The following is a 21,541-nucleotide window of genomic DNA, read 5'->3' on the forward strand; positions in this document are numbered from 1 at the left end:
CTCCTTACCAGACCGTCGAACATGGCAGCACGACACGTCGCGAACCCGCTACGGGGAGTAATATGTCAATTGAGCAGGACAAGCGTTGCACAGGATGGCCTTGCCGTACGATGCCCGTCCTACCCTTCCGTCTTGATCTGTCTCTAATGATATCCTCAGAAGACCCCCCGTCTCACCCGCTCAATCACTACCGAAACGACCGTCTCCTCTCCTGATGCCGCGCAGCTGTATGCCTCAGCAAATCTCACAAGTTCACCCAAGAGCACCACTACCTCTACGAGCCCCTCGCCCGCGCCCATTGGCCCACAGGCCGTCACAACTATCATCTACTCGTTCCCAGCTCTCGAACCTCTTCGCTTCGAATACTACCCAGTAAACCACCTCTATCTACCTACCCGTCGAGATATCCTGCACCGCGCCATCGTCTACGAGGGTGATATGACACGCTTGGGCACGGCCTCGACTAAATGGCGCGAAGAGGTCCACGGTTCGACGAGGAAAGTTCGACCACAGAAGGGTAGTGGTAAAGCACGTCTTGGTGACAAGAAGTCCCCCATGCTACGGGGTGGTGGTGTGGCATTCGGGCCCAAGCCCCGCGACTTCAGCACCAAGCTACCACGGAAGGTGTACGATCTGGCGTGGCGGACGGCGTTGAGCTATCGGTACCGGAAGGGGGAGTTGATCATCGTAGATGAGAGCTTGGAAATGGAGGATTACAGTACCGGATACGCCAGGGAGGTGTTTGAGGCGCATCAATGGGGCCGACCGCATGGTCGGAGTTTACTAGTGACCGAGGGGCCAAGGCACGAGCGGACGAACCTGTTCAGGGCTCTTGATGGTATGGGGGAGGAGGGAAGGGCCTTGACGTGGGAAGAGGTGGATGTTAAGGATTTGCTGGAAATGGGGAGAATAGTGGTGGAGAAGGGAGCACTGGCCAGGATTCTGGAGGCCCATCAAACCGATTTGACGAAGACCAAGAGGCTAGTGAACAAGCTGCAGTAGAGGAAAGCTATCTTGGGAAACTTGTAAAAATGCCAAGAGATTTGCTTTCTGGGGTTGTATGGTATGAACAGGAAGGCAAAGAGCATCTAAGAGGGCGCAGAGGTGTATAAGTACATTGTATTTTACGTCTATGTAAACGGTATATCACATCTACAGAGACCTTTCACATACTTGGTTCCTCGAAACTGTGTGGACATGGACTCTTCCTCCGCACTGACACCTCGAGGGATATTGTGAACCTTCTCACAATTCGTTAGGCCGTAGTCTGCCTCCTTCTGAGTATGGTTTCCGAGTCTTGAAAAGACCCTTACTCCTTATTCTGGTCTGCCTTCTTTTCCGCTGGAGCCCCTTCAAAATACAACGTCATCACTCCCCCTAAATTGCCGTCCGCCTTTTTAGTCTCAGAAGACCCTTTGCACTCTCTCATCGCGTCCCTAACTTTGTCCAAAACTGCCGCTGCCTCCTCCCGCGTAGCCTTCCTCTTCGCTTTTGCCTTCGTCCCTAGCATGACCTCCACTTTCCTCCCTTGCATCAGAAACTCCTTCAGTCTGTTCAGTCTATGCTTCAAATCATTTGCATCGATCGCCCAATTAACTTCCAATTGCTTCCCGGATGCCAAAACCGACTTCTGCTTGCTGGCTTGCTTTAATTTTGTCTTCCGTCGCGCTTGCAGCTCCCGTTTGGCAATGATCTTGCAGGTCGGCAGCGATCCAGGATCGTTGGGTGAGGGTTGATCTCCATTAGGCTTTGAAACTAACACGATGTGAAATTGTTCGCGGTCCAGGCCGCTCAGCGTGTTGCGCAGTCGGCAGGCGGGGTGGAAACCCTTTTCGTCAACGAGGTTGATGTAGGTGCTGCGGATGTTCTCGTCGACTGTGAATGTGTCTTGTATCGGGGTAGCCCAGCTTTTGTGGCGTCGAGTAGGCGGAGCGATTATGGGTTTGACGATGAGAGGCGTAGGCTGCCGGAGAGTTCGCAAAGGTGACGCGTGGGCTTGCTGCAGGGAGGGTTGGATGAAGACGCGGTAGAGGGCGCGGGTGGTGCCAGCCAAGTGAGTAGGAGGCATCGCGAGAATAGGTAGCTCCAAGGAGAGACAACACAAGAAAGGAACGAAAGCGCAGTTGAAGAAAGGACGTGAAAGAGTGTCGATGTCGATTCTCTGAGCATCTACACAAATTTCATGGAGTCGGGGACTTTCGAAGAAGCTCGGGCCAACCCTCACTCCCGATGACCTCCGCCCCGCTGCCTGACATTCACACTCGCGATTGCTGCGACCTTATTCATAAAACCCCAACATGCCTTCCGAACACCACGCTCTGCTTGACGGAACAACACCCACATCCATACTACCGCCATGAGCTCCTGGCTTGAACAGTACAGCTCTGCGCTGGACGCGCGTGATGCGCGAGAGCAAAAGCACAGCGCCTACGTAGATGCCTGTAAGTGAACTTGGAATACCGCATCTAGATCATGCAGTCTTTGGAAGACACCTGCCATCTTCTTCAAGCTCTCTCTATTTCTAATATTTAACAAACATGTACTATCTCACCTCATTTCACTGACCCAGCATAGACACCAAGCTCGCAGACCGCACTGCAACACTAAGATCCGAATCAGCAACCACTCCTCCAGAGACCCTCCCTGCAACCCCTCTACCGAAATCCGCGTGGCCAAGCACACCGAAGGGCAAATCCTCACCTACTCCGCATGAGCCAGTCACGGCAGAGAACCTAACTCGCATGCGCGCCGAGCTTACAGCCGCCCAGAGTGGTCGCGCCGCTCTCGAAGCCCGCGTGAAGAGTTTATCCTCCGAGCTCAGCACCATCCGCACCCAGTCCTCCGCCCAAGCTGGGCATATCAGCCAGTTGGAGCAAACGAAACATCAGCTGGAGCGAAGGGTCAATGATAGAGCGGAGGAGCTCAAGGGCAAGGGACGGCTGGTGGTGAATGTCCAGGATGAGATGGTGGCACTCGAGCTGCAGCTCAACATTACAGAGCAGAAAGTAGGGAGGCTCGAGAAAGAGAATGCAGAGCTGACTAGGCGGTGGCTAGCGAAGATGGAGCAAGAGGCGAGCGATATGAACAAGAGCCCGTTTAGCCGGTGAGAGTCGTGGTAAAGAGGGGTGTACACCAAGGCATATGGAGCTCGAATATGGCATATAAAACAGTACATAAAGTGCTTTTGGCCGAGAAGAAGATGCATGAAGGACCCGTGGGGTATTTGGGTATCTTTGGGTCTGATCATCTTTGATACCACTACCACAGCTTCGAAAAATTGCCCCACATCACTAGCACATGAGTCTATACTGCTTCCCACCACGGAAGGTCCAATATAACTTCTCCTGAATTTAAGACTAGTATGCCAATGTCAATATCACTCTCAAAGTCCTTGTGTAGTCGCAGATATCGCCTGCAAAGGTGGTCACCGAGTTTCCTGATTATGCAAGCTCCTAAAATGATATCGTGTACAGAGATTTGAAATATACTGAGGAACTAGTGACACTGGATAATATATGAAATAAATGTAAACAAATGGTGAATAGACGTGGGGCTGGTGCCTGGATCCAATAACCCCGCGCTAGCTCATTTATCTGTCGAGCTCAACCTCGAAGCTCTCCACAAACATCATTGCCTCACCACACTCGCCCACCATGACTCCCGCAATGAAGACGTGGGGTATGTCTTCCCTAGTCATTCTCCAATAAATTCATAGCTAACAATCACCTAGAGCTCGAAAACTCCGTCAAGCTTGTCGACCCCCACCGTGACGCTCTCTATGCCTACGACCCCTCCGCCCAAAAAACAATCAACGAAGCCCGGCCATGGAAAAAGGACCTGCACCACTTCACCTCCGTGCGGATTTCAGCCGTCGCCCTCCTCAAAATGGTCATGCACGCGCGCTCCGGGGGCTCGATCGAAGTCATGGGCCTGATGCAAGGCAAGATCGAAGGCAGCACCTTCATCGTGACCGACGCCTTCCGGCTGCCTGTCGAAGGCACCGAAACCCGCGTGAACGCACAAGACGACGCGAATGAATACATGGTTGAGTTCCTGACGCGGGCACGCGAGCTCGGGCAGCTGGAAAACGCCGTCGGCTGGTACCACTCGCACCCAGGCTACGGCTGCTGGCTGTCGGGCATCGACGTTAACACGCAGAAGACGCAACAGCTGTACCAGGATCCCTTCCTCGCGGTGGTTATTGACCCGGATCGCACGGTGTCGGCGGGCAAGGTCGAAATTGGAGCGTTTAGGACGCTTCCGGAGGATTACGTCAAGCAGCAGGAGGCGAGGACTACGCAGGGAGCTGGCGAGTCCCAGTCGATTCCACTGGCGAAGATTGAGGACTTTGGAGCGCATGCGAATCACTACTATTCGCTTGAGGTGTCGCATTTCAAGAGTACGCTGGATGCGAAGACGTTGGAGGCGCTGTGGAACAAGTACTGGGTGCAGACGCTCTCGGCTAGTCCGCTCTTCTCAAATCGCGAGTATGGCACGAAACAAATCCAGGATCTAGCACACAAGATCACCCAGGAGGATAAGCAGTTGAAATCGATGCGTGGTGCCGTCTATGCACAGGGCGACAAGAAAGTGAACCTGGCCAAGATTGTTGGACCGAGCAAGAAGATTCAGAGGGAAGAGGAGATGGGGCTGTTGGCTGCAGCTGTGAAGGGCAAGGTGTTTGGGGTGGCTGATGATGTTAAAGAGGTGAAGGATGAGGAGATGAAGACTTAAGGAGACAATGGCTTCACGACGAACGATATGATTGCATGGCTAGGCGTTTGGATCTGGCATTACGTGCCCGTGGAGTCTTAGAGAGTAACGTTTAACCTTAGGCTGAAATCATATGGGCCTTTGAATGCGCATTCAATATTTCCACGTCTGAAGGCAGAGTTATGAGATCACTGACTAGAGAGGCCACGATTCAGACATACTCGTTTGAACCTGTTTAGTACTGCTAGTTTGACTCCAATTAGTGGTGCATTCCTCTATATCTACCAACATATCTGTACAGTATTACTACAGGTGAGGATTCCACAGTAATCCTACATCAGGTTTTAGAAGAGGCCTGTTCCCCAAAAGCTTCAGCTCCCAACCTTCGAAATGTTTCCTCCCGTCCTAGGATTGTCATGATTTCGTGAACACCAGGACCATGCTTTCCATTAGCCACTAACCCACGTAAGAGTTGGTACCCTTCCTTCTCCGATCTGCCTTCCGTGGTGCACCAATTGGACATTCCCGCCTTGATAGCATGTTTGATGGGTTCAGAGTCCCAAGGTTGGTCTTGAGGGAGCGTCTTGATTGCCTGTATGAACGGGAGACTCAAAGCTACGTCCTGGTGAGCAGATGGAGGCTCTGGTAGAGTGAAAAAGTAGTCGCATTGCTCAACGAAAGCTTTTGGAGTCGACCATTCTTTTTTAGCAGCAGAGCGTACGATGCTAGCAACATATTCCCGGAGGTTCCTCTTGCCCAAAATGACTTCACTGTAAGGAGATCCGTTAGCAGGAATTGAGCAAACATTGTCAAAGTTAGGGAACGTACTATTTTGCGGAGTCCAAGTCTTTCTCAACGATGGCCACAACATCGTCGACCATTTTGTCGAAAGGCGGGCCTCCTGCGTCAATGCGACGGATCGCATGTTTTTGCTGCAAGAACCACAGTTTTCCCAATGTTACGGTGCTGTTACCCTTTGTGAATTTCATGACGAACTGTCTTGTTATTAGTTTGATCGACATATATTACGGAGTCGCGTTCTTACGTTATCGACTAGTTCGTTCATGGTCATGACATCTGTTTTGTTCTTATGTGACCACCCAAGAAGAGCAACGAAGTTCGAAAGAGCTTCAGGAAAGACGCCTGACTTATCTCTAAACGAGGCGATGTCGGTGTCAAAGTTCCGTTTGCTCAACTTGTTTCCTTTATCATCCACGAGGAGTCCCACGTGAGCAAACTCTGGTGGTGTCCATCCGAATGCCTGGTACATAACAAGATGTTTCGGTGTTGCGGGTAGCCATTCTGTTCCTCGAATAACGTGAGTGATCTTCATGTGGTGGTCGTCTACCACATTGGCGAGGTGATAGGTGGGCAGACCATCCGATTTGAGCAGAACAGGATCCTCATAGCCATCATTGGCACCAATTCGTTTCGTGTTCCCCACCTTCTTGTAGACCAGGTCGTTGAACTCTGGGTAGACATCTGGGACTTTTAGACGCACAACGTGTGCCTCCCCTTTCGCAGCCCTCTCCTTTGACTCGTCCTTGGAGATACCAGCACAAGTACGATCGTAATCGGGAGAAAGATTCTGTTCCGTTCGGAGTTTCGCGAGTTCAGCGAGTCGCTGAGAGGTACAGAAACATCGATATGCGTGTCCAGAGCTCAGTAGCTTTTCCGCATGCTCTTGATACAGCGTCGTCCGCTCCGACTGCTTGTAAGGCCCATAGGGACCCCCCACCTCAGGGCCTTCGTCCCATTCCAGGCCAGCCCATCGCAAGTCCTCCAAAAGCCTCTTTTCCGCGTTTGGAATTGTCCTTTTCTTGTGCAATTAGCACCGTACAGGATTTAGTGCTCCATCAACACTCAACACCCACCTGGTCTGTATCCTCAATACGCAGTAGAAATTGGCCACCAGTACGCTTGGCGAGAAGATAGTTGTATAGAGCCGTTCGGAGGGATCCTAGATGAAGGTAGCCTGTGGGAGAAGGTGCAAAACGCGTCCTAGCGGGACTAGAAGGGAGCTCTAGCTTTCTGGGGGACTTTGGTATACGCAGGTGTGATTCAGAGCCAGAAGTTGAATTAGTCCGCTTCCAAGCTCTGGAGAGCTGCGCTAGACATGATATGCACGTAAAGGCACCTGGGCGGGATTGCCGTGCGAGATAATTTAGCATTATCATGCAGAACAATGACGGTCGAGCAATGATGCAGGTCAAAATTTTTGCCAAGCCCTCGGACGAAGTGAGGACGCTAGGCAGCAAAAAAGTGGCACACTCAAGCAGTTCAACACCGTAGGCTTTCCAAAACCGGTACTGCATGAGTAACAACAGCATCCTGAAGACCTCAAGCGGTGCTAAATAAGCGTACACAACCACAGAAACAGCTGGAGTGTGTATACACCTCATGGATTTGTGGACTGCCACTTTCTGTTCACACTCATCAACCGCGCTGTCTCATAGGCGCACCTGTCTACTACCTTACTGCTTGGAGTGCTTCAACAAGTTTTACATAGCCCAGAGAAAAGAGCTTCTACCTCGTTTGTATTTCTGAAAATGCATTGAAGCACGCAAATAGAACAAGCTGCCTTTGTCTCGTATGTGCAACTGTCTGCCACTGCTTGGGTTGCTTCAATGTATTTTCAGAAATCTTAAGAAGATAGAAGCTCTTCGCCTTGGGCTATATGGAAACTTGCTTCATGCAGTGGTAAGCGGGAGTACTTGATGAGTGTGCCACCATTTTCATCCATGTAGAATAGAATGCCACCTTTGTCATGCCCCGCGTGGTGAAACTGGAACATTTTGGTGGTCGAGCTTTCATCCAAACCTTTCCCCTCCATCGCCCTTCCTAAGTTTGGACCAGTACATACAAATTTTGTATTCTCTTGTAGATATTGCAGCTTCTTCCTACTGTGTTTTTTGAGCTCATCCTCTGAAGGCATCTCATAAGTAAAGACCCTAGCCTGACTATTACAGCACTTCACTAACAGCTTCCACAGTGAACGACGTGGACGAAGTAGACCTCTATGGTATGTCTCACCTCCAAAATATAAAAAGCATACGTTGTTCTAACATGATAAGAGGTCCTCGGAGTCACCAGTGGCGCAAGTAAAACCGAGATCAAGAAGGCGTATCACAAAGTTAGTCGCATCATCATATCATTCAATCAAACAATGAGATACTAATCAGCATCTACGTAGGCCGCACTATCCCATCACCCTGACAAAGTTGCCGAACACGAACGAACCGAAGCCGAAATCCGCTTCAAGTCCGCCAAACAGGCGTACGAGATCCTTTACGATGACGACAAACGGACTCTGTACGATACCCACGGCATGGCTGCCTTCGATCCCAACCGAGGTAGTCCGGGTGGTCCGGAGGTTGATCTTGACGACATCCTAGCACAGATGTTTGGCGGTGGTATGGGAGGGATGGGAGGCATGCCCGGCATGGGTGGAATGGGAAGTATGCCGGGGGGAATGGGAAGGCAACCACGGAAGGGCCGAGACGTAGAGCAAGAATATGAGGTCACGCTCGAGGAGCTTTACAAGGGAAAGACGACACGATTCTCGAATACCAAGAATGTCGTGTGTCAGACATGCAAAGGGACGGGCGGGAAAGAGAAGGCAAAGCCACACCAGTGTGCTGTGTGTGGCGGCAACGGTATGTTTGATGTCAAAATCTCGTTCAAATTCCCGTCTTTTACGTCTAGTGCCTCGCTGACTATCTATTCCCGTACAGGCGCTACTACTCGTCTTCGCCCCGTCGGCCCTGGGCTGGTCACGCAGGAAACCGTCCCTTGCTCTACCTGTTCCGGCACTGGTTCTCTGTTCAAGGACAAAGACCGTTGCAAGAAATGCAAGGGTAAGAAAGTCACGGAGTCCAAGAAGGTCCTGGAGCTTTACATACCACGCGGAGCACGAGAGGGCGAGCGAATCGTTCTGGCTGGCGAAGCAGACCAACTGCCAGACCAGGAACCCGGAGATATCGTTTTCGAACTTGTCGAGAGCCCTCATGACGTCTTCCAGAGAGCGGGAAGTGATCTGAAGGTCGACTTGAAGATAACACTAGCGGAGGCACTTACAGGATTCAACCGCGTGGTTGTCACACATCTCGATGGGAGGGGTATCAAAGTTCACGTGCAGCAGCCAAAAGGCAAAGTCTTGACCCCAGACCAAGTCATCAAGGTTCCAGGAGAGGGAATGCCAGTGAAGAAGAGCGATGCTAAGGGCGATCTATTTCTGGTCGTGAAGATTGAGTTCCCGGCAGATGGATGGATAAAAGACGAGGAAACGATCCAGAAGATCAAGGAGGCTCTACCTGGTCCCACCAAATCCGAGGACGCTACACCAGAGACCACCGACGAGGTCGAGATTGACTACGATGCCACCCTTGAAGACTTTGGATCCGGAAGCGATGATCCTCGTGCAGGGGGCGAGTGGGAGGATGATGAAGAGGAGGGTGGGCCACAGTGTGCCACCCAATGATTAAACGATTAAACAACTTCAACGATATGCATAGATCGGCGTTCGGACGGGAGTATTGGGTGAGTCTGGTCCACTGCCTCCCTCTTGGAGGTCATTTCCTGGTCACGCGTAGATGATAATAGCTCTATCACCGTTTTGAGATAAGCGGTGCCTTTCCTCAATCAAGGTCAAACTTCGTCGCAACAATGCTTGCAGATGTGGGAGACTGTGGCTTTGACTACGGGAGTGAGTGACTTCGTAAGGAGCCGGACGCTTATTCTCTCACAGTTTCACCTGCGTCGCTCGCGTGTGAGAATGCTTCATTTGGTCCTAACAGTCTTTTAACCCACTTTCAAAAAATATTTTAGCTCGGTAAGGGTTGGCCCACAGCATCTACCCGTATATCTAACATATCCCAATGCAACAAAGGACGCCGAGTTCGCAATACAAGGCCTAGTGATGCGGGAAAGCGGCTTTCACGCTAAACGCAGATAGATGAGGGCAAAGGGCGAGGAACAAAAACTTCTGCATCACGCAAACGATCTTAGTATTTATGACGACTCATTTCTAGTCAATTTGTACATCTCATTACTCTTTTCGGGATCCCTTTAAGAAAGCCCATACAATCAAAATTGCGCGGTCACTTGACAGCCGAGTCAATGAGTATCTTGTCAAGGCAATCTGCCGTTTAGTTGGGCCATATAGGGCTATCTTTAGGTCGCTGAGAGGCAGTAATACCTGAGTGACACGATAGCTCGTATCTCGGGGACTGAAACTCGCTTTCCACTTTCTGAGAGCCATTTCTATTCGCTAATTTTTTTCTTCTCGAGAGCCGTTCTCTTCATCCTACGGCTGGAAGCATAAGGCTGAAGCCTTTATCTCGCATCCGTGAGAACTCATGGTCGTGCTGGTCTACACAAAAACTTCGAACTGCTTTCGATTTGCAACTATCTACTTGCCACCGGTTTAGCATGGACGTCGCCACCATGTTTCTGTAAGGTTGATGTCGTTCGCTCGGATAACAGTCACAAGTGAACTGTTCCCTTCGGTGAGCTCCGCATAGTCCATTCGCTAGCTCTATATTAACCAAGGATGATCGATGATTGGTGACGGACCACCGGTAAGATGCTGTCAGTGGTGGAATGGGAGGCTCAGCGAATGGACAAGGATCTCCTCTCAGCCTGTAACAACAACCCAATGCTTGGGTTCTTGGCCCTTGGATGTTCGGCGTCTTGCGTGTTTAGAAGTTTGAATTCTTGGTCTCTCGGAACTTTTTCTTGGAAGTTTTGCTTGCAAGCATGGAAGTGATCCACACTATACCAACACAGGTCTAGTGACTGCTAAGTAAGTGAATGTGCCCCCCGGCGGTAAGGGAAGATGATGTGCACGTCCCCTCTCGTTACGACCTGCAATCCTGACTTGTCTTATATGCCCCCCGATAGCTGGTATCGCCATACTTGAAAGAGCGCACGGTACTATATCTCCGATCCGTATGGCACCCTTATGGTTTCAGAATTAGGTGCTCCGTTACATCTCATTGTCCTGCTTGGCAGCTCCTGCGTAATACGAGCTGGAGTGCCTTAGTCACCAGATACGAGCCTTGGCAAAGCACGAAACGAGGACGAAGACGGACCTATAGATGCGAAACAACCCGTTTCAGAGTCACGTACCCCCGCCCTAGGTGTAAGTGATAATGGGATTGGTGATCGTCAGGACACGAAGCACCACAAAAGGTGTCACCCGGCGTGAGCGATATATGCTACTTCGTATTGCCGCTGGAGATCAAACATTACTGTCTAATATTGTCGATGGGTTTGTTTCGTTTCGTTTCGTTTCTCTGGCCAACATCAGCTATTAGTTCGCGAGGAATCTTCAACTCACTTTGACATACTATCAAATAGTATAAGGTTGCGTTGAACGCCTTTTTATAGAAGTCATAGCAGCAAGACTACTAGGACTTCCATTTCTCTATCCGTCATACGTACATGCACGCTTTTACACTCGCTTCTACCTCACAATGCTCCGAACCACTATCCTCGCCGCTCTAGCCAGCGCAGCTCTCGCCCGCGACATCCCCTCCAACGTCCAAGCCTTCTACGATGCACACCTCGTACGTCCATCCCTTAAGCCGGCCAATTTTCCACAGCCTCGCTAAAACACCTTAGAACACAGAATGCTCAAACGCCGTCTCCGATAGCTTCTCATCCGTCGTCTACTGCCAGGACAATACAAGCAGCGCACTCTTCCTAAAAGGACCATCTGGCTCTTACGATAACATGGACATCGACTGCGATGGCGCCAATGCCTCCGAGGGGCTCTGCGACAATGACCCAACGGGGCAATCGATGACAGCGTTCATGGATCAAGTCGCCGAATTCGGCATCAGCGATTTAGACGCCCATATCCACCCGTACGTCGTGCTCGGAAATGACGGCGCAACGCCCAGCTTTGACCCGCAGAGCGTGGGGATCGAGCCGCTGAGTGTGGTTGCGGTGGTGTGTAACGGCAAGATGGTAAGTCCTCTCGCTCTCCTGGCATCTTGAGTATCCGAGCTAATGTGTTTGGTGGTTAGTTTTACGGCATCTGGGGCGACACCAACGGCGGGACTTCGACGGGCGAGGCAGCTTTGTCTATGGGCCAGCTCTGCTTCGGCGACGACGCGGTGAATGGAGACCAAGGCCACGACGAGGCAGACGTGCTCTACATTGCCTTCCCTGGCAGCGCCGCAGTCCCAGGAAAGGCTGCGGCGTGGAAAGCGAAGATGAAGGAAGAGTTTGAGGAGTGTCTGGCTACAATCGGAGACAAGCTCGTTGCTGGTCTATAGATATAAAACTGGATAAAGTCTAGTAGGTATACTGCCCCCGCTGCTCTAACGAGGACGGCGGTGACGGGTCGCTCTTCCACATTCTCGACGGTTGTGGTTAAGCTGCCAAGGAGCCGTCTGAGACTTTAGAACCTAAAGTTCCAGATTACAGCCACCAGGGCGACTGTTCCAAGGGCCTGGTCTTTGAGCCAGGAAAAGTGTGTGGGTACTTTTTAAACCATATGCTGCCACTCTTGTATAACTTAGCGATGTTGTCTGGGTCGCATTAGGGAGTTGTAAAATACTGAGCATCCGGAGTTTTCATAGGTACGAGTCACGTTTTGTGCAAGGCTACAAGTACGGTTCCAAGATTCCTAGAAGAGATAAACTAGCATCTGAAATTGAGCGAAATTGGAAAGAACATTGAAGCACTCGAGAGCCGTAAGGACCTGCCTTACAGCCAGACCGATCCCCTACATATCATATCACCAATAGCTCCTGAACATCAAGCCCAGCTTTCCTCAGCCCATCAGCATCCATTCCCACCCCCTCGTTTCCCACCACCCTCTTGATTATTTCGCCATCCATGATCCCCGGTACATAGGCTTCGCCCGCAAGCATGTATACCTTCTTCATACCTTTCCCTTCGACCGTCATCTCTCCCAATGACCTCAGCAAATGCGGTGTTCGAGACCCCAGCAAGATAAATAGCTCATGGCTTGGAGTAGCACCAGTTCCCAGACCCAGATAGCCCGTGTCCGTTTGGAAAAAGCTGCGTGACAGTACTGCAGACCGAACAGCATTATCGGCTGCCATCACACGAGCGTGCTCTTCTGCTGACGGGAAGTCTTTGAGAGCAGGAGGCTGCCGCATCCCGTGGCCCGCCTGTCCTGCTATCCACTTCCGCCAGGCCTGGATGCTAGATAAATCGTCTTCCGTGGCACGACGGAACATGTTTTTATTGTCGAGGCCTGTTCTCGAATTTTCTTCTCCGCCATCGGTGGACGTGAAGAAAGTGTCACCGCACAAGGCACGCCAGGTGGCGTCGTAATGCGTTCCGCCTGCGACGTAGGGTTTGGTTGACAAGGGGCTGTTGGCCGGATTGATCGGCAAGGGCAACTTATCAGCCTTGAGGGCTGACATGTTTGTGACTAGAAGCGGAAAGGCGGTCTCCGCGACCTTACCAACGCGAATCGCAAAAACCGTAAGAACACCTGTGCGGGTGAGGACTGGCGACTCGGCGTATAGTCTATCGGGGGGCGGAGCTGGACAGGAAGCGCTTGCATTGAAATGGAAAACGCGGTTGACGCGTTCAAGGGTTTGTCTTTCGAAGCCTGTTTGAGCAGGTAGATGTTAAAGAGAGAGAAGAAGGCCGATGGAAATGCCTTCAGCCACAAATAAAGCCACAGAAAAAGTCACGTGTAGAGAGGTTATGGTCAGCTTGAGCTTGGCGGCCCTTGGCTGGGCAAACTAGCCTTATTCAGTTAGAGTGCGCCCGAGCTCGTTGGACGACCTTCCATCGTCTTTCATGCAACCTTTGCATGTCGTCCTCGCCCCCCGAAAACGTCCGCCGCTCCATCTGAGACCTCCATCCCTTTGTCGCCGCGAAGATCTACCATGCCTCCAATCAATCGCTCAGTAGGGCGGAATGTCCATATATACGGCTCAAATGACCCTAATACCGTGCTTGGCGGTCTAATTCTCACACACGGTGTTACAAATGCCAACTTCTACTTAATGGTGGAGATTCTTTTCTTATTTACAAGCACCTTCTTTCTGCGAGATGAGGATGAAACAAAGATTGGGAAGGATGACCATCAGCTTCAACCTGGAAAGTATTACATTGTTACTGCCGGTTAGTTCATAATAAACCCTTAATGCGTAGCTATACAGCTAAAGTATAAGCAGGTTCTTTCCAGGTCAATAATGAGCCATGGCTCGTCCGAACAATTAGTCGTGCTACCGGAACCCGTGTCGCCGCCTTCCGCGAGGCTGTTCGTTTGCGAGATCGTCGATGCGTCATATCTGGGGATATTGTACCTACACTTGCTGGAGTTGACTACTGGGATGGTTTCGAAGCCGTGCATATTTTCCCACTTGCCTACGAAGGTCACTGGGTTGATCAGGGCTACGGCCGATGGATTACAGTTCAACCGGCTGAAGGGGGATCTATCAACTCAGTACAGAATGGATTGTTGCTTGACTCCGCTATACATCAACTATTCGATGCTTATGCCATCTCGATTAATCCGGATGTATGTATGTCTTATATCTATATTAAAGACCGAGGCTAATATTATTATAGGACAACTACAAGGTTATGGCCTTTAGGCCTACGTCGAAAAACATTGCTGGCAAGCATCTCGATCTGGAGTATTTTACTCGCCCTGATGCGCCTATTGATTCGCTTCTACGATGGCACTTTAGACAGGCTGTCTTGGCTAATATGAGGGGTGCTGGAGAGCCGGTCTTCGAACATGACTTCCCGCCTGGTTCTGATATAGTTGATGATATACTTCAGGGTCCGAAGGCAGTTGAAAGGATGGAGTTTGAGTTATTCAGCCGCCTCGGTGCTCAAATGCAGTTGTTCCCGTTGGCAGGTGAACATTAGAGTTTGTATTGAGATGAAAAGAGTATAATTTATTGAGCAGGAGGGCAGATCACCAATGCATAACGTTTACCTTCCTACGCTATACCATCCCTATAAGTAACGCTGGCAGTAGCGAAATTCATGCAGTTTCAAAAACAAGGGTGGTTAGTCGTATTAGGACGAAGAACAGGCAAGGTCTGACATACTAAGTGCGCAGAATCAAACACCTCACAAAACTGAGGTCCCAACCTCAAGTTTCTGCGGTGTTTGATTCGGGATCGATCAGGATAAGTGCAAATGGCGTCGACCCAGTACGGGGTATCCGTGTCAAGCGTGCGAAGGCTTTGAAGAGCCTTTTTTAGATTGCGAGTAATATCAAAGCGCTGGTCGTTGAGCGTGATGGGTACTGTGTCGTTGGGGTTCCCCCATGTATAAGAGAGAGCTTTGTATTTTGGGTTCTCATCGAGAGAGGTTACGATAAGCTCGCAACCAATGTCGTAGTTAGGATCGGAGGATGACGAGAGTTTGATCAAGCGAATTTCATTGTGGTCTTTCGCTAAGGAATCATACTTTCTCGTGTACGGGTCCTTGAATAGCCGTCAGTAAGTCCGCATTGATACCAATCAAGATTAGGCATGAAAAATGCTTGGGATAGCTTGCCTTGCACTGGATCTTGCGACTGAAGCAGGATCTTTGAAGACCCGCCAGCGCCATGCAAAGCAGGTGAGGTTCTCATCGCCAGGGCTTGTGCATTAAACTTGACAGTTCCAGACTGCCGTACAGCGCTACCCGCAATGCTTTGCTTGGACTGGAGTCTCTCCATGCCTCTTTTCTTCGCTTCTATTATCTTTTCCAACGTTCGAGGCGGTAAGTTTATCATATAAGCTATTGACTGTGGAGCAAACCCTAGTAAATCTAGAGTTTCTTCTGTTGTCGGAGCCGGTGGCTCCACAACCGGCGTGACAGTAACAGCCTTTACAGGTTGGGCGCTGGGGGTGTTCTTTGCAGCCGCAGTGGCAGGCTCACCCTTAAAGCCATCCTTCCCGGCCCTCACATCTGTCAGGATCGTCTTGGTGGTCTGATCGATTTGTCGGATAGCCTTCGCCAGGTCTTCCAGAGTCGGCTGGCTCTCGATCTTCTCAAGAAGACCTATCACACTACCACACAGTTCCTTGACGACGTCGTATGGGACTTGTTTTCCGGCGCCGCCTTCTTCGGCACTTGCGTTCTGATCATGGCCCAGAAGCGAGTTGATTTCCTTCTTGAGCTGACCTGCGTGAACTGATAAACTCAAGTCGGCTGAGCTGCCTATGGAAGGCCACTTATCCATCGTGACACGAAATTTGATGCAGAAGAAAGAACGAGTAAGTTGAGAATAAAAAGACTTGAGGAGAAGAAAATCTCTAGGTGTTCATAGACTCTCATTTATCTTCAAGGGACGCTTTCAGCTAAGGGGCAGAACATGGAGAGGCGGTTGGTATGGAACTCAGCTGAAAGAGAATACGAGCGGTTACACCAATAGGAAATTTGGAAGGCTCGACTTGTTGATTGTGGCTCCCTCGCAGTGTTATTTTAGAGACCTCATTTGTCAAGCGGCCTTGAGATGTGGAAAGATGATGGGATTGATGCCGCCGAGGAGATAGTGCCAAGAGCGCCAGGGCGCTAGAGATATGACAGTTTGGAATCCGTGTCAACATCACGTGAGTCCTTAGGACACTCCCATTGTTCGACTCTACGGCATCACTGATGAAATAGAGCACTTTGTATTACGATTTCTTACTTATCTAGTTTCATATGAATTGGGAGAATGATCGTAGGAATTCATGTGCACTACTGGTAACATAGATCTTGCCCTTGTAGCGCGTCATTTCAGTAATCACGTGCTTTTGGATGATGGTCGTGAGAGTGGCCTTGTCGGAGACAGATGTAACCCATGAGGGCAGCTGGGAGCGCCACACTAGATAAGATTTCAGACGAGGTTTATAAATAGTTATGATTACGTTCACTGCCTACCTAAAATGTGCCCTCGAACGATCTTGCTGTTATCCTGAGCCCATTGGACCAGATAGTACAGTCGGCTTTTGTCCACCAGAAAGAGTTCCTAGAAGCTGCGAGGGTCAGCGAACATCATTTTAAATGGTCTCACATGCGTATGCTCAATCGTATCATATTTCATGTTGTTCTCCGGAGTGACTTAGCTGAAGTTTGACTAGATGCCAGTGGCATTCTTGCCCTTGGTCAATAATTCTTGATCAGTACAGGTGCTAAAGTACTTTTTCCCCTTGGCTTTTATCAAGGTATCGATGCAGCAGAAGAGAGAGTGGAGACCTTTACTCAAGGAAGGCTTGGCCACGAGGCTGTTGACGGGGCATGGTTTAGGCTGATCTATATTTCGACCTGAGATCTTGGAGTGCTGCTATAGAGGGGCTTCGCTTCCAGAAGATCGATATATTTGAAGACGTTTCTAACTTAGGGGATAGGCTAAATTGGGCTCGGCAACTGAATATGCCGACGTTCGATATGGCATTCAGTTGCAGACTCGGAAACGACAGTCTATATGGAAAAGAGGAGGTTAAACTGTCGCGTATCTTACTTTTCCTCTCAGATTAGCATCCCGCTTGCTTGGCTCGATTTCTAGTGATATGAGTTTAGTCAGACGATGAGGACCCTACAATGATTGGGCAGGACAAAAACATAAAGCTATTTCTGGTGTCGTTGAATAATTGACTAATATCTAAACTCGATCCAAAATCGCAATAAACCTGCAACATTGAATAGACATGAATGAAGAGATGCTGCCGCCTGCTCCATGAGATTTTCTGGTCTCTTATTTTGTTACAGAAAATCCGAAAATGCCAAAAACACTCATCTTCCTAAAAGAGCACTCCCAAGGGCCCGCTAAGATGGTATTTTTGAGATTGCGAGCATGTAGCCTTATGGCAGCGCCTGTCTCTTATGGTATATACATCGCTATAGTGGATATTTTTCGCATTACCGTGCGTCCAGCAAATGCTTGAACTTTTCAATCTGTGGAACTATGTCAGCAAAAGTAGTTCTCACAATGTAACAACGCCTTACCTTGGTTGATAAATACTTCTCTACTTCCTCGCTCTTGATACCCATCTTTCCATTGGTCTTCCAAGCCAAAGGTACCATGGCCACCCGTTCCTTCACCACCACTTCACGATTTGGCCCTTCAACAGCAAGAATCTTGTCAGGATTGTTGGTAAGCAGTCGGATCCCTTTCTCGCCACCCAGGCCCAAATCCATAAGTATTGCCGTTGCAAGACCATAGCTTCTAGCGTCCGCTGGATGTCTGAGCAACAAGTTGGCTTCATAGGTGTCATTTCCTAGATCTTGCAGGTTGTACGCCTTCAGCTTCTCGCTAAGCCCAATTCCACGGCCTTCTTGTCGCAGGTATATGATCGCGCCGCCTGAAGGGGAGACCGAATCGAGAGACATGAGTCGAGCAGCTTCCTCGAGCTGTTCGCCACAGTCACAGCGCGCAGACCAAACGGTCTCACCGGTATAGCATTCCGAGTGGATCCGGATGAGCGGTGGGACATCTGCGGGATTCACGGGCTGTTTTGCACTCTCTGCCGGTATTCTCTTCGAAGCAATTTCATTCGGAAGAGAAGGCGAGTCAACCATCCGCGGTGCCACGCCCTCTCCCTGTCGTATCTGGTCAACTCGACTGGTTGTGCGTCCTGGGTATAACCGTCCGACATAGGCCCCTCTAGTCATCCGAGCATATTCTGTCTCTCCGGGCCTCTCGGCATCCAAGCTCTTGCTCCGAATGTGGTTTCCGAACACGATCGCCAAATGATCTTTCTTGTCCACGTTGTTACTATAGACATGCAAAAACATCTCCTGTCCGGCTATGGTCGGTATGCGCGCACGAACTACGCACTCAACGATCGGGAGTGTGTTCAGAAGGTTGGGGGGCGGGGCATCGGATGTGAGGGACGTATCGACGGCTACCGAGCGAGGAATGGGATTCGGGGTTGAGGCACCAGGAGTTGCGGGCGGAGTGAAGGCCGGTGATATGAGGGATGGCGGAGGCTCATGAGCATTTGCATTTGCATGGTCGTGGCTGGTAGGCCCATCGTGAGCGAGGTTGAAGTCGAAGGACTGGCGACTCGGTGATTTCGCCTGCGGGGAGTAGATGGGATTGAAAGCGGGGGACGCATGCGCCGGTAGTTCAGGCATGGCGACTATGGGGAGTATGAGTGCACAGTGTGTTCGAAGTTGGGAGGTTATCTTTAGAGGGTTTGGTGAGATGCAGGCATGGATATTATTAACAGGCAAGACGTCGTCTACCTAGGTACAGCGACCTCGGCGTGTTCGATTTAGAGGGGCTCGTTCCGCCCTTCGCGGATTCCATCCCGAACCGTCATCGGATCCCACAAGCCTACAACTACATTTTGAACCCGTAAAGCCTTCTAGACGATACATTGGGATATTACTGCCGATTCTACCGACACTGGCATAAAGAGTCCCTCCTTCTCACCAAAGTCATCCTTCGGCGCGGCAATTCACTCGGGGAATCTAGAATAGTCAGCATGCCGACATTTTGCCGACGCTTTGAAATGCGGTGGCATAGTAGTCAGCAATACAAATCACTTCAAGAAGCATCACTTTCTTATGTGATGCGGCGAATTGGAAACACTGAGGTTCTGCAAATTACTTTGCTATAGTATTGGTACAACAACAACGCCGGACTCCTCCCCTTCCACGAAAACCAATTATCCTTTTACTAGAAAGCCCTCGAGAGCTAGTCATCCCGTCTCTCCCTACCCCAGACCTCATCAAGGGTCTTTTTGCCTTTTGTTTCGGGGACATACCATGCAGTGAATAGCCAGAAGAAAGCTGCCAGACCCGCGAAGATGAAATAGACTTTGCCGTGGAGTTTCTCACTCGCTAGAGGGAAGAATTGCGCGACTACAAAGGTTGCGATCCAGTTGGCGGCCAAAGCGAGACTTTGCGTTGCGCCCACTGCTTCTGGGCCCACCAATTCACTAGATAGAATAAATGGGACTGGACCTAGTCCGAGGCCGAAACTGGACACGAAGAATAAGACTGCGACGGCAGAAAGTATGGGCACTGAGTTAATGATGCCGATAGCCAGGAGGAGAGAGCTGATGCCCATGCCAGCAATCGAGCCCAAGAGGCAAACTTTGCGACCGAGTTTGTCAACCAGGGGAGCGCACGCAGCAGTTACGACGATGTTGATGGCTGAGACTGCGAGGTTCAATAGCGCCGAGTTCGACTTGAGCAGGTCAGATAGCAGTGAGACACCATACATGATAATGCTGTTGATACCTGCAGGTTATATTAGTATGTGACATTGAGTCAGGGTCATGGGGAGAACATACCGCACAGCTGTTGAGCGAGCATGACCATCATCACTGCTATTGCGGCCTTGTGATACTGAGGATGCCGAACCACTTGCAGTAAGCCAAGGACTTCTTTGTTCGCTAAGTCTCGTTTGGAGATTGATGCGTCGCTGTGATGAGACATATGATCCTCATTGTGCAGGAGCGTCTCCTCCTCGTCTAGTACGGAATCAGCCTCTGGCCTTCGTTATATCATAAAGCGGATCACGTACCTTCCATGTCGCTGGAGCTTTCCACCCCCCATCCGCTTACTTCCTCCTCCAGATCGAACTTATCTCCCCGAATCTTCCGAAGAATCTTCTTTGCCTTGGACGGATTACCCTGACCTGCTAGCCATTTAGGACTCTCCACTCCTCCAAGCAACAGCCCGAGTGTCTGAAGGGCACCGATCACACCTCCAGCAGCAAGAATGATCCTCCAGTATTGGCCTCGGCTGAGGAAGTATCCCAATACTTGAGCAACGAGAATTCCGACGTTCACCATAACCTGGGTGAAGGAACCAAAGAAGCCTTTCTCAGCTGGTGGTGCGACTTCCGAAACATATATTGGGACCACGACAACCGATGCACCAGCACCAATGCCAGATATGAACCTTCCAACAGCCATGACGCCAATGTTCGGGGCAGCTGCTTCAAATATTGGACCGATGGCGAAGAAAATAGTCGTGAACTGCATGCCTCTAAGCCGGCCGTATCGCGAAGAGAAGGGGCCGGCGCAAAGAGCACCAAGCAGGCCACCCAATGTGAATATTGATCCAATCAGCCCCCATTGCGTTGGGTCCATCGGTATGCATTGCGGTAATTCGGCGCCGGCAGCGACAATCGAGGTCTTCTTGCAGCGGATGATATCTTCGGGAGCGTTCAGTTCGGCCTGACGGATATAAGCTTGTGTTTTTGAATGATGTGACAGAACATACCAGATGAAATCCAAACAGAAGGGGGCCAATAGTAGATATAAAGAGTAGGTAAAGGAAATACGGCGTGAGATCGGACAGCCAGGTTCGGGGATCCATCGTGTGAGGAGTGCGGAAGCTTGGTCGCTTCGGCTCTGTGGAGTCAGCGACAGTGAGAGTATTGTACTGCATGGGGCTGTTAGAGACCACGTTGGTCAATCACAAAGACGAAGATGCGCAATATGGGCGTGATATTCGTTCTGATTACTTCTGGAGTTGGGTCTATGGAAGAAGTGATATATACCTGACTGCTCTGCCGCTATCCGAGCGACACCTATCGCTGGTATAGAATGCTTTTCACCTCGTCGTCATTGAGCAGCAAAGGCGGCGCCTTGCGGAGAGAACTGGGCGTGGGCTGCTGAAGCAGGTGGTGAAGAAGGCGAAACCGTCGGAGTTGGCCGCGAGATGGGATGAGGACGCGCTCGTGACTTTCGCGTTGCCGCTAGGATTACGTCGACGTCGAGTTCTTCGTATTTACTGGCTGTTCTTAGGAAGCTAGAGAAATAAAAGCAATCATATGCTATTGATGGCCGTTAGCATGTCGTCAGCCGTGGCCCTGTAACAACGGAGGTTCAGACCCCCTCGACACGGTTTAGGCCCGCCTACTTTGCTTGTAGAAAATCACATA

General features: G+C 50.4%; 12 protein-coding genes across 12 annotated transcripts; 6 read left to right on the top strand and 6 right to left on the bottom strand.

Moving 5' to 3' along the window:
* Positions 1 to 21: 21 nt before the first annotated feature.
* BDZ99DRAFT_513383 (ribosomal protein L4) lies at positions 22 to 1,002 on the top strand (the record flags this gene model as incomplete). The annotated part of the gene is made up of 2 exons (XM_033724706.1): positions 22 to 105; positions 160 to 1,002. 2 exons carry the CDS (start codon positions 22 to 24, stop codon positions 1,000 to 1,002), a joined length of 927 nt encoding a protein of 308 aa, XP_033584090.1.
* BDZ99DRAFT_456911 (uncharacterized protein) lies at positions 838 to 2,147 on the bottom strand. Its single transcript, XM_033718561.1, has one exon. The coding sequence runs from the start codon at positions 2,066 to 2,068 to the stop codon at positions 1,310 to 1,312; it is 759 nt and encodes a 252-aa protein (XP_033584091.1). The 5' UTR covers positions 2,069 to 2,147; the 3' UTR covers positions 838 to 1,309.
* A 124-nt stretch (positions 2,148 to 2,271) lies between these two features.
* Positions 2,272 to 3,407, top strand: BDZ99DRAFT_456912 (autophagy protein 16). Its single transcript, XM_033718562.1, has 2 exons — positions 2,272 to 2,441; positions 2,575 to 3,407. Exons 1-2 carry the CDS (start codon positions 2,357 to 2,359, stop codon positions 3,105 to 3,107), a joined length of 618 nt encoding a protein of 205 aa, XP_033584092.1. The 5' UTR covers positions 2,272 to 2,356; the 3' UTR covers positions 3,108 to 3,407.
* A 246-nt stretch (positions 3,408 to 3,653) lies between these two features.
* On the top strand, positions 3,654 to 5,101 carry BDZ99DRAFT_493014 (COP9 signalosome complex subunit 5; the record flags this gene model as incomplete). Its single annotated transcript, XM_033723199.1, has 2 exons — positions 3,654 to 3,678; positions 3,731 to 5,101. The coding sequence occupies 2 exons, from the start codon at positions 3,654 to 3,656 to the stop codon at positions 4,732 to 4,734; spliced, it is 1,029 nt and encodes a 342-aa protein (XP_033584093.1). The 3' UTR covers positions 4,735 to 5,101.
* BDZ99DRAFT_374868 (glutamyl-tRNA synthetase) lies at positions 5,051 to 6,890 on the bottom strand (the record flags this gene model as incomplete). The annotated part of the gene is made up of 4 exons (XM_033714942.1): positions 5,051 to 5,483; positions 5,542 to 5,708; positions 5,759 to 6,532; positions 6,588 to 6,890. The coding sequence occupies 4 exons, from the start codon at positions 6,888 to 6,890 to the stop codon at positions 5,051 to 5,053; spliced, it is 1,677 nt and encodes a 558-aa protein (XP_033584094.1).
* Positions 6,891 to 7,539: 649 nt separating this feature from the next.
* BDZ99DRAFT_456915 (DnaJ-domain-containing protein) lies at positions 7,540 to 9,638 on the top strand. Its single transcript, XM_033718563.1, has 6 exons — positions 7,540 to 7,655; positions 7,706 to 7,735; positions 7,788 to 7,846; positions 7,907 to 8,369; positions 8,448 to 9,544; positions 9,602 to 9,638. Coding segments are annotated over exons 1-5 (1,299 nt in total). The 5' UTR covers positions 7,540 to 7,654; the 3' UTR covers positions 9,194 to 9,544; positions 9,602 to 9,638.
* Positions 9,639 to 11,110: 1,472 nt separating this feature from the next.
* Positions 11,111 to 12,062, top strand: BDZ99DRAFT_9504 (glycoside hydrolase family 75 protein). Its single transcript, XM_033729058.1, has 3 exons — positions 11,111 to 11,282; positions 11,338 to 11,685; positions 11,745 to 12,062. Exons 1-3 carry the CDS (start codon positions 11,190 to 11,192, stop codon positions 11,994 to 11,996), a joined length of 693 nt encoding a protein of 230 aa, XP_033584096.1. The 5' UTR covers positions 11,111 to 11,189; the 3' UTR covers positions 11,997 to 12,062.
* A 309-nt stretch (positions 12,063 to 12,371) lies between these two features.
* On the bottom strand, positions 12,372 to 13,378 carry BDZ99DRAFT_9506 (uncharacterized protein). The gene has a single exon (XM_033729060.1). It carries the CDS (start codon positions 13,116 to 13,118, stop codon positions 12,456 to 12,458), a length of 663 nt encoding a protein of 220 aa, XP_033584097.1. The 5' UTR covers positions 13,119 to 13,378; the 3' UTR covers positions 12,372 to 12,455.
* A 146-nt stretch (positions 13,379 to 13,524) lies between these two features.
* BDZ99DRAFT_456916 (uncharacterized protein) lies at positions 13,525 to 15,036 on the top strand. Its single transcript, XM_033718564.1, has 3 exons — positions 13,525 to 13,830; positions 13,884 to 14,230; positions 14,281 to 15,036. The coding sequence occupies exons 1-3, from the start codon at positions 13,713 to 13,715 to the stop codon at positions 14,584 to 14,586; spliced, it is 771 nt and encodes a 256-aa protein (XP_033584098.1). The 5' UTR covers positions 13,525 to 13,712; the 3' UTR covers positions 14,587 to 15,036.
* On the bottom strand, positions 14,859 to 15,149 carry BDZ99DRAFT_357693 (uncharacterized protein; the record flags this gene model as incomplete). Its single annotated transcript, XM_033714639.1, has 1 exon — positions 14,859 to 15,149. A coding segment is annotated over one exon (291 nt), but the record flags the coding sequence as incomplete, so codon positions are not given.
* Positions 15,150 to 16,355: 1,206 nt separating this feature from the next.
* BDZ99DRAFT_373566 (uncharacterized protein) lies at positions 16,356 to 16,633 on the bottom strand (the record flags this gene model as incomplete). Its single annotated transcript, XM_033714877.1, has 2 exons — positions 16,356 to 16,522; positions 16,579 to 16,633. Coding segments are annotated over 2 exons (222 nt in total), but the record flags the coding sequence as incomplete, so codon positions are not given.
* A 628-nt stretch (positions 16,634 to 17,261) lies between these two features.
* BDZ99DRAFT_404568 (uncharacterized protein) lies at positions 17,262 to 21,425 on the bottom strand. The gene is made up of 7 exons (XM_033716398.1): positions 21,158 to 21,425; positions 20,878 to 21,039; positions 20,174 to 20,831; positions 19,941 to 20,120; positions 19,363 to 19,887; positions 17,644 to 18,779; positions 17,262 to 17,592 (listed from the first exon to the last, which is right to left on the bottom strand). Exons 2-7 carry the CDS (start codon positions 20,971 to 20,973, stop codon positions 17,557 to 17,559), a joined length of 2,631 nt encoding a protein of 876 aa, XP_033584101.1. The 5' UTR covers positions 20,974 to 21,039; positions 21,158 to 21,425; the 3' UTR covers positions 17,262 to 17,556.
* Positions 21,426 to 21,541: the final 116 nt, after the last annotated feature.

The sequence above is a fragment of the Mytilinidion resinicola genome, assembly GCF_010093595.1.
Source record: "Mytilinidion resinicola strain CBS 304.34 unplaced genomic scaffold BDZ99scaffold_1, whole genome shotgun sequence".
NCBI classification, from domain to species: domain Eukaryota; kingdom Fungi; phylum Ascomycota; class Dothideomycetes; order Mytilinidiales; family Mytilinidiaceae; genus Mytilinidion; species Mytilinidion resinicola.